At 40.9% G+C, this 19,551-nt stretch overlaps 1 protein-coding gene across 1 annotated transcript in view; it reads left to right on the top strand.

Annotated features, from left to right (window-relative positions):
* The window catches only part of FREM3 (FRAS1 related extracellular matrix 3), a gene marked incomplete at both ends in the record, with an annotated part of 91,409 nt that overhangs the window by 42,385 nt on the left and 29,473 nt on the right, over positions 1-19,551 (top strand). Inside the window, one exon of the mRNA XM_080797362.1 lies at positions 16,888-17,034. Within this exon, the coding sequence (XP_080653488.1) occupies positions 16,888-17,034 (147 nt within the window). The remainder of the gene's footprint in view (positions 1-16,887; positions 17,035-19,551) is intronic.

The following is a 19,551-nucleotide window of genomic DNA, read 5'->3' as shown; positions in this document are numbered from 1 at the left end:
AATACGTACTATAGAAATGTAAAATAATATTTTTATTATTTTTTTCAAGGGTGTCTCTAGAACTAGACCCTCAAACTTAAAGATCAGTTCACAGCCTGTACACACAGTATTGCATAGAAGAAGCTTTAAACTAAGAGTATAAGAATCTGGAGTGCAGGTTCTGTTTCTCTTTCTAACTAGAATAAAACTACAGGTCTATACTGTGATACCACTAGATTTTTTAAAACCATTATCTACATTCTTATGAAGCAAGGTAATATACTTACAAATTGTACATAGGTTAAATTATTAGCAGTGCTCATTCTATTCTTCTTTAAATCTATGTTTAAGTCAGCTTTTCTCCAGGAGGCATTCAGTCATTCAACAGGTATTTATCGAGCCCCTGTAATTTTTAGGCTCTGTGCCAAGCGCTAGGGACTCCATGATGAAGAGCGGCTACTGCTGCAGAAAGACAACCAGACATAGAGACGATTCACGGCAGTACTGAGAGCCACACTAGCAAGGAGGTAATGTGCATGAGTGACATAGGTGAGCCATCACCCAGGAAGTTTTTCCAAAGAGCAAGACTCCAACTGAGCCTTGAGGGATGACTGAGAGTTTTCAGAGCTGTGAAGACACACTGTTAGCTTCACAATGTGCATGTGACTTAGAATACGCTCTCATAGACTCCAAAGGCGGCAAGAGAGGTAGGAGATGATGGGGAGGTAGCAAGGATCCAGATCCTGGAGGGCTTTGCACACTTTTAAATGTATCACCTAGTTCTGTGACCTTGAGTGAGACACAACTACAGAACCTCAGGGACATTGCTTGTCAAACATTATGTATGTGCACTCCCACTCTTGAGGGTGGTGGTATGCATTGGATTTTCACATGACATCACAGATATGAAAGGATTCGATGATAATATGCAGATGGGGATAAGATCACACATTGGGCTGTTGCAGTGCTCCTCTGTCCCCAGACAGTTTGTGTGCCTTCCTGAGAACTCATTCTCGTCACGTATATGTAGGGCTCCTGAGAGCTTGAAGTTCTCACTTAATTTATCAAGTTTATATGCCAACTTACCCTGACTAATATTCTTTTCCAAACTAGGACATAATAAGTGTATATGTTTTCTTTATTGGTGTGACAGTGCCATCTGCCAAGGTGGGTGGGGGCAGAAAACATTCTAGAATGTTAAACCTGGAAGGAGCTCAGAAAGATCCCAATTACATCCTTCATGGAAGAGAAGAATAAGAAGGTTCTGACTAGGACCCAGTTGCTTTCTCTGGCTTTATCTAGATTGTGTCCAAAAATGAGAAAGATTATGCTGATCCCCAAAGAGGAATTTGCTGTATATATTACATTGCATTGCATTCTCTGGAAGGAAGAGTTTGCTTCAACATCCTTGAATCAATCCCATACAGTCTTGAGAATGAAGAAAGCACAGTTTTCTCCCTTCCAGTTAAGCCATGTGGCGCCCCAAATCCCAAAGAGAAATGGCCATCGCATATGATCATACAATCAGTATCTTTTTACTTTCCTAATAGTTGGAAACTTCTGCTAATATAGTGTTAACCTTTTTTTTAATTCTCTAAAATCTTGCTCTGAGAGTACTTTGGATAGTTTTGTTTTGTATCAAGAGCAGAATGCGGTGCCCCTATTGAGGCATGCAAAAGGATCTTTAAAAAGCTTCTGGTCTATATTTTTTCCCACTGCTTCCACTGTGCTAATATTGAAGTACTCTATTTTAGGAAGGCGGAAAAGGGCACGGAAAACTTGTACTCTTATACATAGCAGTAACGTGTTCAGTTTTTATTCTTCAAAATGGAAGCCAAATTTATCATCAAGACAGTTTGGGGACATCTCCAAAAAAATATATCAAACACCTCTTCAAAACTGCATTGCACCTGCCACCCCTCCCCATCCCACCCCACACCTGCTGCCTCACCTATCCCCCTACCCTGACATTTCCAAAGATTGCAGAAGTAGATATAGAAACATGGTCTGGGACGTAACATTGCTGTAGCTTAGAAGAACACAAGGAGAGAAACGACTGCAGATGTCTCATCTGTGTGCTCTTCTTTAGTTCCCCCCTGCTCTTCTGAAAACCCTGCTGTGTGATTGCACAAAACAACCTGGTATTGTTCCTCAAGAAGAGAATGGACATGACCTGTGTGTTGGAGACACCTCTCCTTCCCAGCTTTGAGTCGTGAGTGGTTGCACCATAAAGCACATAAGGGAGGATCAGGCAGGCCCATGGAATTATTGAAGAGAAGTGAATTATGCAAAAGAAATGGGAATGGAATAACATCCTCAAGCAGGAAGGGGATGTAGTGTATCTCACCCAACAAAGCACATTTTTCAAATTGCTGCCCACAGCTCCAGGAGCACTGGAGACGGCTAGGGGAAGAAAACGGAGATCAGTCTGACATGCAGTTTGACTTTTTTTCTTACCTAATTTTGCTAACTCTTCTGTCTCAAGTTCCTTTCTTTTCCTTGAAATTATAGCTCTACTAGGGGAAAATATGTTATATTTATTATACTTATATCTGTAGACATGCAGCTTATCCGTACACAACAAGCCTCGAATTCAGAATAACACATTTCATCGCAATAAGGCACTGTGAAGCATTTTCCAAAGACAAATGATATTAACTGACACTATGTGACAACTGATAGTTACAGGTTTTATGATGAGGAGGTGCTTAAGGAATTCAGATGTATTTTAAAGTTGGTATCTGTAGAAGATAAATGCTTATGATGATGAAGCTATTTGAAAATGTCAGGGAATATTAAAAAACATAAGTATAATATTAGATTTTCTTTGGGTAATTATTAAACATTTAAGATCAAATATCCTAGTCAATTCAATCTTTTTTTTTTTTTAAGTTCAAGGCCATGAGCCATTAACGTTTGATGATAGCAGCCACCTTATCATTCAGCACTTTATTTTACTCATTTGAGAGTCAGCATTTATTTATTTTTTTATTTTATTTGTTTAAGATGGAATACTTCACGAATTTGTGTGTCATCCTTGAGCAAGGGCCATGCCAATCTTCACTGTATCATTCCAATGTTAGTGTACATGTTGCCGTAGCAAGCATGAGATTCAGCATTTATTAGCTGTATTTTTTTTATTTCACACTAGCACTTTTTTATTGTTGTGGGCTTTTTAAATTTTTTATTTATTTTTTTAATTTATTTTCAGTGTTCCAGAATTCATTGTTTATGCACCACACCCAACACTCCATGCAATACGTGCCCTCCATAATACCCACCACTGGGCTCACCCAACCTTCCAACCCCCTGCCCCTCCAAAACCCTCAGATTATTTTTCAGAGTTCCCAGTCTCTCATGTCTCCCCCTCCGATTTCCCCCAACTCCCTTCTCTTCTCCATTTCCTCATGTCCTCCGTGTTATTCCTTATGCTCCACAAATAAGCAAAACCATATGATAATCGACTCTCTGCTTGACTTATTTCACTCAGCATAATCTCTTCCAGTCCCATCCATGTTGATACAAAAGTTGGGTATTCATCCTTTCTGATGGAGGCATAATACTCCATAGTGTATATGGAGACCATATCTTCCTTATCCATTTGTCCGTTGAAGTGCATCTTGGTTCTTTCCACAGTTTGGCGACTGTGGCCATTGCTGCTACGAACATTGGGGTATGGGTGGCCCTTCTTTTCACTACATCTGTATGTTTGGGGTAAATACCCAGTAGTGCAATTGCAGGGTCATAGGGAAGCTCTATTTTTAATTTCTTAAGGAATCTCCACACTGTTTTCCGAAGTGGCTGCACCAACTTACATTCCCACCAACAGTGTAAGAGGGTTCCCCTTTCTCCACATCATCTCCAACACACGTTGTTTACTGTCTTGTTAATTTTGGCCATTCTGACTGGTGTAAGGTGGTATCTCAATGTGGTTTTGATTTGAATCTCCCTGATGGCTAGTGATGATGAACATTTTTTCATGTGTCTGTTAGCCATTTGTATGTCTTCTTTGGAAAAGTGTCTGTTCATGTCTTCTGCCCATTTTTTGCCATGATTATCTGTTTTGTGTGTGTTGAGTTTGAGGAGTTCTTTGTAAATCCTGGATATCAGCCCTTTGTCTGTATTGTCATTTGCGAATATCTTCTCCCATTCCGTGGGTTGCCTCTTTGTTTTGTTGACTATTTCCTTTGCTGTGCAGAAGCTTTTGATCTTGATGAAGTCCCAAAAGTTCATTTTCACCTTTGTTTCCTTTGCCTTTGGAGACATGTCTTAAAAGAAGTTGCTATGGCTGATGTCGAAGAGGTTACTGCCTATGTTCTCCTCTAGGATTTTGAGAGATTCCTGCCTCATGTTGAGGTCTTTTATCCATTTTGAGTTTATCTTTGTGTATGGTGTAAGAGAATGATTGAGTTTCATTCTTCCACACATAACTGTCCAATTTTCCCAGCACCATTTATTGAAGAGACTGTCTTTTTTCAACTGTATATTTTTCCTGCTTTGTCAAAGATTAGTTGACCATAAAGTTGAGGGTCCATATCTGGGCTCTCTATTCTGTTCCACTGGTCTATGTGTCTGTTTTTGTGCCAGTACCATGCTGTCTTGGTGATCACAGCTTTGTAGTAAAGCTTGAAATCAGGCAACATGATGTCTCCAGTTTTGTTTTTCTTTTTTCAACATTTCCTTAGCAATTTGGGGTCTCTTCTGATTTCATACAAATTTTAGGATTGTTTGCTCTGGCGCTATGAAAAACCCACATTTATCATTCTCAATTGGGGATTATCATTCTCAATGGGGAAAAGCTGACAGCCTTCCCTTTGAGATCAGAAACATGACAAGGATGCCCTCTCTCACCACTCCTATTCAACATAGTGTTAGAAGTCCTAGCAACAGCAATCAGACCACAAAGAGAAATAAAAGGTATTCAAATTGGCAATGAAGAATTCAAACTCTCTATTTGCAGATGACCTGATACTTTATATGGAAAACCCAAAAGACTCCACCCCCAAACTACTAGAACTCATACAGCAGTTTAGTAATGTGGCAGGATACAAAATCAATGTACAGAAATTGCTTTCTTATGCACTAACAATGAAAATACTGAAAGGGAAATTAGAGAATTTATTCCATTTACTATAGCACCAAGACCCATAAGATACCTGGGAATAAACCTAACCAAAGAGGTAAAGGATCTGTACTCGAAGAACTACAGAACACTCATGAAAGAAATTGAAGAAGACACAAAAAGATGGAAGACCATTCCATGCTCATGGATCAGAAGAATAAACATTGTTAAAATGTCTATACTGCCTAGAGCAATCTATACTTTCAATGTCATTCCAATCAAAATTCCACCGGTACTTTTCAAAGAGCTGGAGCAAACAATCCTAAAATTTGTAGCTGTGTTTTCAAAATTGTGCCCTAGCAATATATAATCTCTTTTTTACTTTAAGGGTTTTTAAAAATTTTTTAAATTATTGCATTTTTAAAAGAAGAGATTAGGGGCGCCTGGGTGGCTCAGTGGGTTAAAACCTCTGCCTTCGGCTCAGGTCATGATCCCAGGGTCCTGGCATCGAGCCCCACGTCGGGCTCTCTGCTCAGCAGGGAGCCTGCTTCCTCCTCTCTCTCTGCCTGCCTCTCTGCCTACTTGTGATCTCTGTCTGTCAAATAAATAAATAAAATCTTAAAAAAAAAAAAAGAAGAGATTATATCAGAAAACTAGAATTGGTAAATAAGTTACATCAAAATTAACTCTTCCTGAATATAGTATTTAGGTAAAATACTTAGTGTAGTTTTCCTTTTTTTTTTTTTTTAAACCCAATAGCGGATAATTGTGAAAATGTAAATGCATTATACTCTTGAATTCAAGAAGTTAGAAATTCTGCAGTTGGGTGTTTCTCTCCATTATTATCTCCATAGTTGATTTCTAAGCTATCCCCATCCCAAAAGTCACCTTTGTATTTCCCTTCTCCTCACTGTGCACTCAGATCTTTCCATTGTCCAGACTGGTCCCATCAGTTCTTGTTCACCAACTCCTGTCTGCTTCATCTCATTTGTCTCTTGTTTTTCTTTTTCTTTTTTTTTACTGGCCTATTGCACACTTCCTAGCCCAGCACTCAGCACGTATCAGGCACTTGATACATGTTGGTCCCTCTTTACCCCCATCCTCCAACCCCCATTATGAGCTTATAGGTTCCATTTAGAACATTAAACATTAATTATGTTCTACATAGTTCTTTTCTTAACAATTCCTTCTCCTGACTCATGAAGGAAAAAAAAAAACTTAATAATATTAGCTCAAACCATCAAAATGACACACCCACACTTCCCTACCTACAAGGCCTCTCCCATCCAGTGCCTCCTATGTACCTCTCTTTACCTCAGTCTTACAGATGAGGGAACAGTGCTGGAGGCACATGCCTAAGGCTTCAAGATCACATGTGGGAGGGCAGCCTCCAGTCTTCCCTCCTAAATCTGATGACCTTGTGCTTCCTCTTTAAAAGCTTCCCAGGATAAGTGTGATGGGAAACCAGATCCCAAGAATAGAGCTCTTGTCCCCAACTTTAAACTCTGATTTTCCCGCAGGAAAAATAGTTTTAACGTACTACATATTGTGGCCTTCTAATTTTCCTCAGATTGACTGAGATCAGGCTAAACTCTGAAGCCAATAAGAAATGTTAGATTATGAATAACAAATTCAAATCCAAAAGGTTTCTTTTGTCATTCTCCTAAAACTGGAATATGAAGCAGAGGAAGAATTTTATCACAGATGCTGTAAAATCCTTTACACCAGTGGTTGTGAATGAGAGGTCATTTTTCTTCTTTGGGGACATTTGGCAATATCTGGAGACAATTTTTTTTTTTTTTTTGTTATAGTTGCAGTTGGAGGGCAGTGGTGGGTGGTAGACTGCTGTTGGGATCTAGTAAGTAGAGGTCAAGGATGCTGCTGAACATCCTACAATCCACAAGACGACCTCTCACAACAAAGACTTCTCCAGCCTAAATGTCAGTAGTACTGAGTTTGAAAAATGCCACCCTAGGGTAAACTAGATATCTAGCTATTATAGTTTGATAAAGCAATTAACAAGTTATCATCCTTGGATAAGAAGATTATAGGTCTGCTTGAAACTGTTCTTTTTTTTCCTCTAGATGATAGTCTTAGATCAGACTTCCATACCATGATAAAACTAACTTGAAGCCTTCTTATTTTCCATCACTGGCTCCCAAATGCAACTGTCCCCAGAGTTTAGTTCTTGGTCCTCTTTGTTTAAAGGTTATTTCCTCATTGAAGTACAGAACTTTATCTATGCACAGTCTTGTATAAACTGGACTTTCAGGCACTCCAGACTCTGTGCTCTTATTCATTATACATTAAACCACCTCTCATTACCTGGAATGTAATCATTAATGCATCAGCTGGCCGGCTTCCTGCTTCTGGTGCAGGGGAAGGAGCTGCACCTGTGAGGAGTGCGCTCCGTGGAAGCCTGTGAGGGCAGAGCTAAAGCCTAGGAAACCATGTCTCTGCTCCCCACTGGGAGGGCCCTCAGTCATGTCCCCCTGCGCTGCTTCCCCCTCAGAACTCCCTGACTTCAAAAGCCAAGGGCCCTGAAACTGACCCTCACAAGTGGGGACTCCATCTTCGCGGGAGTCCCCTGGCCATTCCAACTGCCTCCTCTGTCTCATAGTGCATTTCCTCCTCCCCTCTACCTCCAACCCTTCCCCAGCAACAGATGGTGCAGAGTCAACCAACCCAGGGAGACTAAATCAGAGCCACACCTCCAGAGGCAAGATGGCTGGTAGAGATGGAGTCCTTTCCTCCATGTCCCCCTGGCTTGGAGTTTCAAAGTCCAGGGACAGTCTGGTCTGAAGGCAGAAAAGGGCAAGGCCTGAATCAGCTTCCTCAGGGCCCCAGGATGTCTGCTGTCAGGTGCTCATTTAACGGGTTCTGATCCACTTCCAACGTTGCGTGGCTCCTTTGAGAGGCAGTACCTCACAAAATACAAAGATAGTATAATAGGTACTTAGCTCCCTATTGTTACGCTTCAAAAACTGGACTTTAAAATGCCCTTTCAGAAACTCCCTGTATCACAGTACACCCAAATATGTAGTTCTTGGCTTTGTCCCTCCCCCAGAACTTTTTCCCCATATATCCATGTATCCAAGTAGCTGATGGACTTTTCTGTTGGACTTCTTACCACCCCTTCAAAGCCAAATCTGAAATTAAACTCTCAAGCTGTCTTTCCCTCCTGACTTCTCTCTACCTGCTCACACTATGCAGTTCCTCCAGGCCCCATGATTTGAGCTCTGAGTCATCTCTGGCAGCCTGCCTCCCACGTGCTGCTTCTCCTCTCCCAAATCTGGTGATTCTCCCTTACTTCTCCCTAAACCCACCTTTTCCTCGCCACTGTCACTGCCCAGTGCTTAACCCCTTACTGCCTCATGAAATCTGTCCACATCCTCTCTAAAGAAATTATATCTTGTGTCAAATGACAAAAATAATACAATCGGGCAACCAGTCTGATATTGTTTATTCGAGGGGAAGCAATACGTGGGCGGGGGGAGACAGAGCCTCCCAAGCAGTGGAGCACTGTTCCCGAGGGACCTGGGGCAAGAGCAAATCTCACAGAGCGTGAGAGGCAACTCAGAAACAGAGTATGATTGGCAAAGAGTTTGGAGATATCCTTATAAGACTTCAGCAGGTTCTAATTTCTAGAGTAAGATAGACTAGGTAAAGGTGAGTTGAAGGCTTGTGATTGGTGTATGTTGGGTTTCCTTGACAGGGGCTTGGGGTAAGCACGGGCTGACTTAGGTTTAGCTTTGTGATGTGGATTGGGCCACTTGGGGGGGGGGTGTCCATGTTGTGGGTCCTGATGCACAAATTCCATAACACTTAGCCCAATGCTCAGCACTGTGTCTACTGACTGGCTGGAATTTAGAGTCATTATTTGTAGGATATGTAAATGAGCACGTAAATGGTCGTCGGTACCTAATTGATTAATACATTTAAAAAATACTAATTTGTACTTATTTTCTCCTGCCTCTCCATCAAAATGTGTGTGTCCATGTCACAATAACCTTCATGTGACCCGTTTCTTGAGAGCCTACTGTGTGCCAAGCATTGTGCTACTCATTTCCACCTTCACTATTCAGAGTAATCCTTACCATTCCGTGATGAAGATATTATTCTTGTCCTTGTTATTGTTATTGTGCTTATTTTTTTTTTTTTAACATTGTGAGCGTGTTTTCTTTTTTTTTTTTTTTTTTTTTTAATTTTTTTTATTTTAATAAACATATAATGTATTTTTATCCCCAGGGGTACAGGTCTGTGAATCGTCTGGTTTACACATTTCACAGCACTCATCATAGCACATACCCTCCCCAATGTCCATTTCCCCACCACCCTCTCCCATCCCCCTCCCCCCCGCAACCCTCAGTCTGTTTCTTGAGATTGAGTCTTTTATGGTTTGTCTCCCTCCCAATCCCATCTTTTCATTTTTTCTTTTCCTACCTCCCCCCAAACCCCCCCACCTTGCATCTCCACTTCCTCATATCAAAGAGATCATATGATAGTTATATTTCTCCGATTGACTTATTTCGCTAAGCATGATACCCTCTAGTTCCATCCACGTCGTCGCAAATGGCAAGATTTCATGTCTTTTGATGGCTGCATAGTATTCCATTGTGTATATATACCACATCTTCTTTATCCATTCATCTGTTGATGGACATCTAGGCGCTTTCCACAGTTTGGCTATTGTGGACATTGCTGCTATAAACATTCGGGTGCACGTGCCCCTTCGGAGCACCACGTTTGTATCTTTAGGATATATACCCAGGAGTGCAATTGCTGGGTCGTAGGGTAGCTCTATTTTCAGTTTTTTGAGGAACCTCCACACTGTTTTCCAGAGTGGTTGCACCAGCTTGCATTCCCACCAACAGTGTAGGAGGGTTCCCCTCTCTCCGCATCCTCGCCAGCATCTGTCATTTCTTGACTTGTTAATTTTAGCCATTCTGACTGGTGTGAGGTGGTATCTCATTGTGGTTTTGATTTGTATTTCCCTGATGCCGAGTGATGTGGAGCATTTTTTCATGTGTCTGTTGGCCATCTGGATGTCTTCCTTGCAGAAATGTCTGTTCATGTCCTCTGCCCATTTCTTGACTGGATTATTTGTTCTTTGGGTATTGAGTTTGATAAGCTCTTTATAGATTTTGGATACGAGCCCTTTATCTGATATGTCGTTTGCAAATATCTTCTCCCATTCTGTCAGTTGTCTTTTGGTTTTGTTAACTGTTTCCTTTGCTGTGCAAAAGCTTTTGATCTTGATGAAATCCCAATAGTTCATTTTTGCCCTTGCTTCTGTTGCCTTTGGCGATGTTCCTAGGAAGAAGTTGCTGCGGTGGAGGTCAAAGAGGTTGCTGCCTGCATTGTCCTCAAGGATTTTGATAGATTCCTTTCGCACATTGAGGTCCTTCATCCACTTTGAGTCTATTTTCGTGTGTGGTGTAAGGAAATAGTCCAATTTCATTTTTCTGCATGTGGCTGTCCAATTTTCCCAGCACCAGTTGTTGAAGAGGCTGTCTTTTTTCCATTGGACGTTCTTTCCTGCTTTGTCGAAGATTAGTTGACCATAGAGTTGAGGGTCTATTTCTGGGCTCTCTATTCTGTTCCATTGGTCTATATGTCTGTTTTTGTGCCAGTACCATACTGTCTTGATGATGACAGCTTTGTAATAGAGCTTGAAGTCTGGAATTGTGATACCACCGACTTTGGCTTTCTTTTTCAATATTCCTTTGGCTATTCGAGGTCTTTTCTGGTTCCATATAAATTTTAGGATTATTTGTTCTATTTCTTGAAAAAAAATGGATGGGATTTTGATAGGGATTGCATTAAATGTGTAGATTGCTTTAGGTAAAATAGACATTTTCACAATATTTGTTCTTCCAATCCATGAGCATGGAATATTTTTCCATTTCTTTGTGTCTTCCTCAATTTCTTTCATGAGTACTTTATAGTTTTCTGAGTATAGATTCTTTACCTCTTTGGTTAGATTTATTCCTAGGTATCTTATGGTTTTGGGTACGATTGTAAATGGGACTGACTCCTCAATTTCTCTTTCTTCTGTCTTGTTGTTAGTGTAAAGAAATGCGACTGATTTCTGTGCATTGACTTTATATCCTGACACTTTACTGAATTCCTGTATAAGTTCTAGCAGTTTTGGAGTGGAGCCTTTTGGGTTTTCCACATATAGTATCATATCATCTGCAAAGAGTGATAGTTTGACTTCTTCTTTGCCGATTTGGATGCCTTTAATTTCTTTTTGTTGTCTGATTGCTGAGGCTAGGACTTCTAGTACTATATTGAACAGCAGTGGTGATAACGGACATCCCTGCCGTGTTCCTGACCTTAGCGGAAAAGCTTTCAGTTTTTCTCCATTGAGAATGATATTTGCGGTGGGTTTTTCATAGATGGCTTTGATAATGTTGAGGTATGTGCCTTCTATCCCTACACTTTGAAGAGTTTTAATCAGGAAGGGATGCTGCACTTTGTCAAACGCTTTTTCAGCATCTATTGAGAGTATCATATGGTTCTTACTCTTTCTTTTATTAATGTATTGTATCACATTGATGGATTTGCGGATGTTGAACCAACCTTGCAGCCCTGGAATAAATCCCACTTGGTCGTGGTGAATAATCCTTTTAATGTACTGTTGGATCCTATTGGCCAGTATTTTGGTGAGAATTTTCGCATCTGTGTTCATCAAGGATATTGGTCTGTAATTCTCTTTTTTGGTGGGATCCTTGTCTGGTTTTGGGATCAAGGTGATGCTGGCCTCATAGAATGAGTTTGGAAGTTTTCCTTCCATTTCTATTTTTTGGAACAGTTTCAGGAGAATAGGAATTAATTCTTCTTTAAATGTTTGGTAGAATTCCCCTGGGAAGCCGTCTGGTCCTGGACTTTTGTTTGTTTGGAGATTTTTGATGACTGTTTCAATCTCCTTACTGGTTATGGGTCTGTTCAGGTTATCTATTTCTTCCTGGTTCAGTTGTGGTAGTTTATACATCTCTAGAAATGTATCCATTTCTTCCAGGTTGTCAAATTTGTTGCCATAGAGTTGCTCGTAGTATGTTCTTATAATTGTTTGTATTTCTTTGGTGTTGGTTGTGATCTCTCCTCTTTCATTCATGATTTTATTTATTTGCGTCCTTTCTCTTTTCTTTTTGAGAAGTCTGGCCAGGGGCTTATCAATCTTATTAATTCTTTCAAAGAACCAGCTCCTAGTTTTGTTGATTTGTTCTATTGTTTTTTTAGTTTCTATTTCATTGATTTCTGCTCTGATCTTTATGATTTCTCTTCTCCTGCTGGGTTTAGGCTTTCTTTGTTGTTCTCTCTCCAGCTCCTTTAGGTGTAGGGTTAGGTTGTGTATTTGAGACCTTTCTTGTTTCTTGAGAAAGGCTTGCACTGCTATATATTTTCCTCTCAGGACTGCCTTTGTTGTGTCCCACAGATTTTGAACTGTTGTGTTTTCATTATCATTTGTTTCCATGAATTTTTTCAATTCTTCTTTAATTTCCTGGTTGACCCATTCATTTTTTAGAAGGATGCTGTTTAGTCTCCATGTATTTGCGTTCTTTCCAAATTTCCTCTTGTGATTGAGTTCGAGCTTCAGAGCATTGTGGTCTGAAAATATGCAGGGAATGATCTCGATCTTTTGGTACCGATTGAGACCTGATTTATGACCCAGGATGTGGTCTATTCTGGAGAATGTTCCATGTGCACTAGAGAAGAATGTATATTCTGTTGCTTTGGGATGGAATGTTCTGAATATATCTGTGATGTCCATCTGGTCCAGTGTGTCATTTAAGGCCTTTATTTCCTTGTTGATCTTTTGCTTAGATGATCTGTCCATTTCAGTGAGGGGAGTGTTAAAGTCCCCTGCTATTATTGTATTACTGTCGATGTATTTCTTTGATTTTGTTATTAATTGGTTTATATAGTTGGCTGCTCCCATGTTAGGGGCATAGATATTTAAGATTGTTAGATCTTCTTGTTGGACAGACCCTTTGAGTATGATATAGTGTCCTTCCTCATCTCTTATTATAGTCTTTGGCTTAAAATCTAATTGATCTGATATAAGGATTGCCACCCCAGCTTTCTTCTGATGTCCATTAGCATGGTACATTGTTTTCCACCCCTCACTTTAAATCTGGAGGTGTCTTCTATTGTGCTTATTTAACAGTCAAGGAATCTAAAACACAAAGGTACTCGGTAACTTCCTCGAGTCTATATCACTAGTTAGTCAGATTGAAGTCCCTGCTATTTCCATGTCTCCTCCCTGCTTCTTTGTATTATCCCACATTTTTATTTTAGGAATATGAGTACAGGAAAATTATAGGAGACAAGAATTTAAAAGGGCCCCTCTTCTATTTTCACCTCGTTTTGGCATCTTAATATTAAAGATAAGCACCATTTAGACATCTCTAGGTCTCTGAGCCCTCTTCTCTGAGAACTGCCTTCCTCCTCAATCTCACATGGCAGCAAAGCCACAGCCAACACCATAGCTAACCAGACCCAGACTCGGCCACTGAGATGCCGAGATGCGTATCTATCTCTGCAGATCATGTGATAGAGAGATAAGCAAACTCAAGATGAGTGGGGTCATATTCACGAACAAGTGGAAAAAGCCAGTAGGTCTTCAGAAAACACAGAACGAAGCAAACACCTCAAGAGAAATCTTAAGAAACCATACGGCTCCAGGAGGCAGAGACTTAGGGGAGCTGCTAGGATCTAAAGAATTTCAGTACTTATGCCCACTTTTTTGAGAAATCTGTGTCATATACATTTGGGCTCAGAAAATGGTTTCGTCTCCAATTGTTGATTCTTTTTTATCATACATGTGTTGATTCAAAGGGTCTTGTTTGCAATAGATTTTGCCCAGTTCCCTTTTGAGGTATTTGGGTTGCATTGATCTGGGAGCATTGATCATAGGAGCGGCAGCTCGGAGTCAAAAATAGAACACAGAGTATGAATACCCTGCTTTTGCATCAACATGGATGGGACTGGAGGAGATTATGCTGAGTGAAATAAGTCAAGCAGAGAAAGTCAATTATCATATGGTTTCACTTACTTGTGGAGCATAAGGAATAACACGGAGGACATTAGGAGAAGGAAAGGAAAAGTGAATTGGGGGAAATTGGAAGGGGAGATGAACCATAAGAGATGGGGGACTCTGAGAAACAGACTGAGGGTTTTGGAGGGCAGTGGGGTGAGGGGTTGTTTGAGCCTGGTGGTGGGTATTATGGAGGGCACGGATTGCATGGAGCACTGGATGTGGTGTATAGACAGTGAATTTTAGAACACTCCATCAAAAACTAATGATGTATTTTATGGTGACTAATATAACACAATTTAAAAAAAATAGAACACAAAAATAGAAGTCTGCAGTCCAGAAAAGACAGGACCTTGCCACCAACCTGCATGAACCTGGTCAAGTCACTTCATTGTCCTGAAACTGTTTGCCTAGATATACAATGAGACTAATTACTTACCCTACTCTGTGGTGTCATTGTCAGAATAAAATAGAGATTACATCAGAGAACTTTGAAAAGGAACAAGTAAACATAAACTGTTATTTTGACTCATGATTTCAAAATCCAAAAAACTGTATACTGGAAGAATTAAAGTGGTTTTAAACTAGAAATAAGACCAATATCATATTTTTAATAGCATGAAAGGATTTCTGGTATATTCATCTTATATTTTTTCTGTATTTATCAGAATATCCACAATAACATCAACAGTGTTACCTCTAAAGAGAGAGAGAATACACATGGAGAGTAAACACATGAAATCCAGCAGGTTTGCATTTAACCTGCAGTCATACCTCAGTGAGTTCCTGGGACACCAAACGAGCAGGATTTGTGATATAACCAAATTATAATTTGAGCTGTCTGTCCTTTTCCTTTGCAGTTATGTTGTTAGCAGGCACGGGGTTCTTCCCCTCCTCCTACAGTGGAAACCGGGGCAGGTCACACAACTTTTCTAATCACTCACAGATAAAAACATCTTACCGTCATATTATATCAAAAGCTGTGTCAATCTGGTCATTTAGAATTCACAGCCCCAAGCAATAATTAAATTTCAGAACTTGTTCTGTGTTAAGCCTTCTCTGCAGCTATTAGCCAGAACCTGTGCCAGTGGGGTAGGGCAGACGCCAGCTTCCGCCCTCTCCATGCCTGTGCTTCCCCTAGCTTCCTAGCAAGCTTTGGATCCTTGGGTTGGCCCCAGAGAGAGCGGAGATGGGGGACAGAGCACAGTCTGGTAACGGAAGTATTGTTGTCATTTCATGTTAGGACCCCTGGATGGCAGCTAATTAACAGTGACTCTTTTTTTTTTTTTTTTAAGATTTTATGTATTTATTTGACAGAGAGAGACAGTGGGAGAGGAAGAAGCAGGCCTCCCACTGAGCAGGGAGCCAGAGGCAGGCCTGGATCCCAGGATGCTGGGATTGTGACCTGAGCCCAGGCGCCCCAACAGTGTTTTCATGAGTTCCTTAAAGATTCCTGACTCCGGAATCTGCAGTTCCTTATCTTTTGTGTTTCTGCAGTTGATAGAAATCTGGTGGTCAGCTTCCAGCTTCCTTCCACAGAGATCCCACTGCCTCCTCAACAGTGTCTGTTGGACAGATGACCCACCCCCAGCCCACATGCATGCTTTCTTTGTCCCACTCTTTGTGGATACTTAACTACTTCCCAAATCCAGGTCCCACCACTCTCCCTACCCTGCCAAGGCCACGTAAGCTTTTTTGAGAATGCATTAGTCACATGGGCCTACAGTTACAGAAGGGCTTGTCAACTCTGCACAAGGTTGGTGAAGCCCACACCCTCTAGGCTGGGTGTGAAGACTGTAGCCTTACTCCATGCCCATAGCTACCTTGGGCCGTGGTAGAGATTCCCACCAGCTTTTTCTAAAGTACTGTCTTCACAAATCCTCCTTTCTTGTCTCCATGTTGCCCTTTTGTAATATGCTTGATCTGACTTAGGGGTTCAGTAGTTGGAGCCCTGGTTAGTAAAGCTTTCTGTTGTAAATTTTGCATATGGTAGCCTGCCCATACTCACTTCGTCATCTGGTATCTATTACACTGGTGCATCAGTTGAAACTGAGTCATAGAGAATCCTCTTTCAACATCCTTTTACAAGTGGTTATCTGTCATGCCTGATCCCCAGTTGAGGTAACCTATTCTTTCTTCCTATCCACACACACTGCACAGCCCCAATACAGCGCTAGACTGACCGTCATCGAAAAGGTCTGTGACCTCGTGTGGACAGGAGCAAATCAGATAGAGTCTTCTATTCTTGTCTCCTGTTCTCCACTTGGACAGTTTTTAAACATTAAGAATCTAGTTCCAGACACCATAGCAGATCCTCACAGTGGTAAAATAAGGAAATATAATGGGAGCACTGTCTTTAAGGAACTTGTAGCTTGTTGGCAGAGCAAATGGATATGCGAACAATACAAAGGACTAAATCACAGGGCGGAGGAAGGAAATGAGGGAAGGAGGCAGGGAGAGAGGAGGCAAACAGAGCAACCAGTGAGCAAAGGATAAAAGTGTTGAATATGAGTGGAATTTTTAACTACCAAGGTTTGGCTCTTTGGAACTCTAGTGCATAAGGCCTTTTAGGAATAGACCCAGATGAAAAATCCCATATTAAGCAGGGAGAATAGGGCTGTAGATAGTGCTCATGACACTCTCTAGAAAAGCAAAGCATTTCTCCCTCTATTTAAAAAAAAAAAAAAAAAGCATATATTTTAAAACCCTTGGCTTTAGGAGCAAAATGAAAACCCTGCATTAGATGATTTTTCCGTCTAATTCAATTTTCATCCAATGTCTCCTTTACCCCTATCAATTGCAGAAGGAAATAAACTAACACATCAACCTTTCCATCTGAACTGGGCTTGGATTTCTTTGGAGAAAGAGTACTACATTGTGGATGAAGACTCCACGTTTTTAGAAGTGACCCTCTCACGCAGAGGGTATCTTGAAGAAACATCTTTTATCAGTAAGTAAATTTAGATTGGTTGTGGGCAATAGGTAATGGAATCTAAGCTTAAAAATAATGATGAGAGAATTCCTTGGAAGAGAATCGACGACAGGTGTGGGGGAACCTCTAAAAAAATTGTGTGAATTTGTGCCATAGTTTTTATTCCAAGTTAGTTACAGGATTAAATACACACTCCAACTTTTCATCCTCCTCCTCTTCCAGTTTGTCTCCTTCTGGAAGGTCACAGTCTTTCTGTTTCAACCCAAACAATACCAGGAAAAATACAACATTTAATAGCCATATACCACAATCCCCAAGTCATTCAGTTTCTTTTAAAATTGCTTTTAAGCCTACAATATATGATTATGCTTCTTCCTAGCTATTTCCTTTGAAAAATTATTTGTGAATACGTGATATATTATTGTGTTTTGTTGTATCTATTTCCTTCAATTATATGCATCTGTTTTTACCCTGCTATTAGGTTCTAAATTCTTCTAAAACATTTACAGCATCAAATTTTTCTATGTGCTACAAAGACCTATGTCTTCTTGGGGTAAACAGATATAAATGCCTATGTAATACTTGTCATCATCATCATTAATAATTAGTAATAATCGTTCTAATAATGCATTAGATTTTTATGACATCTTTAGCTGCCACCACTTCCAGAGATCATTTTGTCTTTATTTTCATAACCTATTGAGAAGACAGATAGGAGTGCGTTATCTTCATTTTACAAATGAGCATTCTGAGCTTCCCAGGCATTTGGAATCTAATCAGAGACCTGCCAACATATCAAAGCTGTTGGAGAGAAACCAGAAGGAGGTGGCTGAGAACAGGCGATCGAGAAAAGGCAAGCTTTTCCCCAGTCACCTCTTCAGGCCTGAGACTCTGGGATAGGACTGTTCCCCTAAAAGAGGTCAGTGAAAGAGCACTCTGATGTCTAGGTGGCCCCTGGCCTCAGTCTACACTGCAGGTCACTTTGTCAGCCCACAGTGGAATTTGCCAGGGTAACTTGAGCTGAAATATGCTTCCTTTCTCTTGTAGGGTTCTATCTTTATAATTTTTTACCTCAGGAATTTCCCAGGGGCACAAGTTTGGGTTACTATGTCAAGGACTATTTCATATCCTACTCAAGAAAAAACTCATCTATCTGTCTAGGACCATTTGGATAGCGGTAGAGTCAACTCTTGAGAGAGGTGTCCCCAGCCTCCCTACCTGAACCAGCCCCTCCACAGGTGCTATCCCAGGCCCTGCTTTATTCTTCATAGCACTGAGCATCCCTGGCAGGCATCACGTGTCCATCTGTCTACTGTCTGTCCTCCTCAGTAGATTTCTAGCTCCACTATGGCAGACACTACAATCTGGGTTATCCCGAACTCTGAACACAGCACAGGGTATACAGTAGTCACCCAATCTGTGTTGTTAAGTGAGCTACATATAATCCACTCTTCTGTCCTACAACACACTCCTTAATAAACCACATCAACACCACACTAGAGAACCTTACTCAGTGCTCCAAGAAGCCCTCCTAGTCCCTTCACCCCAGCCCGTGCTGGGTTATTAGTGGGTTAAATATGATGAGTGTAAATCAATCTAGCATAGTCGCTGGCCTACATTAAATACTCAGTAAATGTTAACTATCATTATTGTACCATGGCACTCACCAAATAGAGTTGAAATCATTTGTTTCTTTCTCCAGGTAAACCTCTTAGGGGAAGTAGTGGCTCTGCCTAATTCAACTTTGCCTCCTCAGCACCTCAGACTAAGCCGATGTTCACCAAGTACTAATGGTCACAAGCCTACTCTGTTTACACAGCGGTCCAGGACCTACACTGAAGCTGTGGCTAAGGACACCACTCCCTCCTCCTCATCTTCTCCAAGTCCGACACAGGGCCACAGGAGGTGCTTCCTCAATGTCTGACATTCATTCTCAGCTACGAAACTAGTACTGATGCAAGCCTTCTTCCAACAGTTTTAAGAAGTCAACGTGCGCTCTCTTATCTTGGAAATTTTCACACTTTATAGGTTTGGGTGTCTTTTCAAGACATCAGGTTCTGAGAGTGAGTGGAGGGAAGGACAAAAGGAGCTATGCAGCGCATTTTATATAGTTTTTCACAGTAGCTGGTACCGGGCCAGGGTGGGTAGTAATACTTGTTTTCACACATTCGGACAACGGCAGAGTCTTCCTCTTATAATGAGATGCAAAGTGATGAGGCTCAGGTATTCTTGCTTCACTAGACATTCATTCAGATGTTAAAATCACAACCAAACAATCTAGAATACTATGGAACTTTTTGTGGTGAGGGGAGCCTCTCTTCAGTCTGGAGGGGGTAGTACCTTTCACCTTGTGTCTCACTTTGGGTACTTTCAACACTATGTTGCTGCTGTTCCGTTTCTTTACTGAGTCATTAATTCCTATTTCCTAACAGACCTCAAAACTGTCCCACCCTCTCCATTTTTACCAACAGCACCTTACGTGTCTGCAAATCGCTATCAATCCTCTTACAATTATAAATTACTAAACACGGGAGG

Source organism: Martes martes, assembly GCF_963455335.1.
Source record: "Martes martes genome assembly, chromosome: 2".
Lineage (NCBI taxonomy): Eukaryota > Metazoa > Chordata > Mammalia > Carnivora > Mustelidae > Martes > Martes martes.
This window is presented reverse-complemented; position numbering and strand designations above follow the sequence as displayed.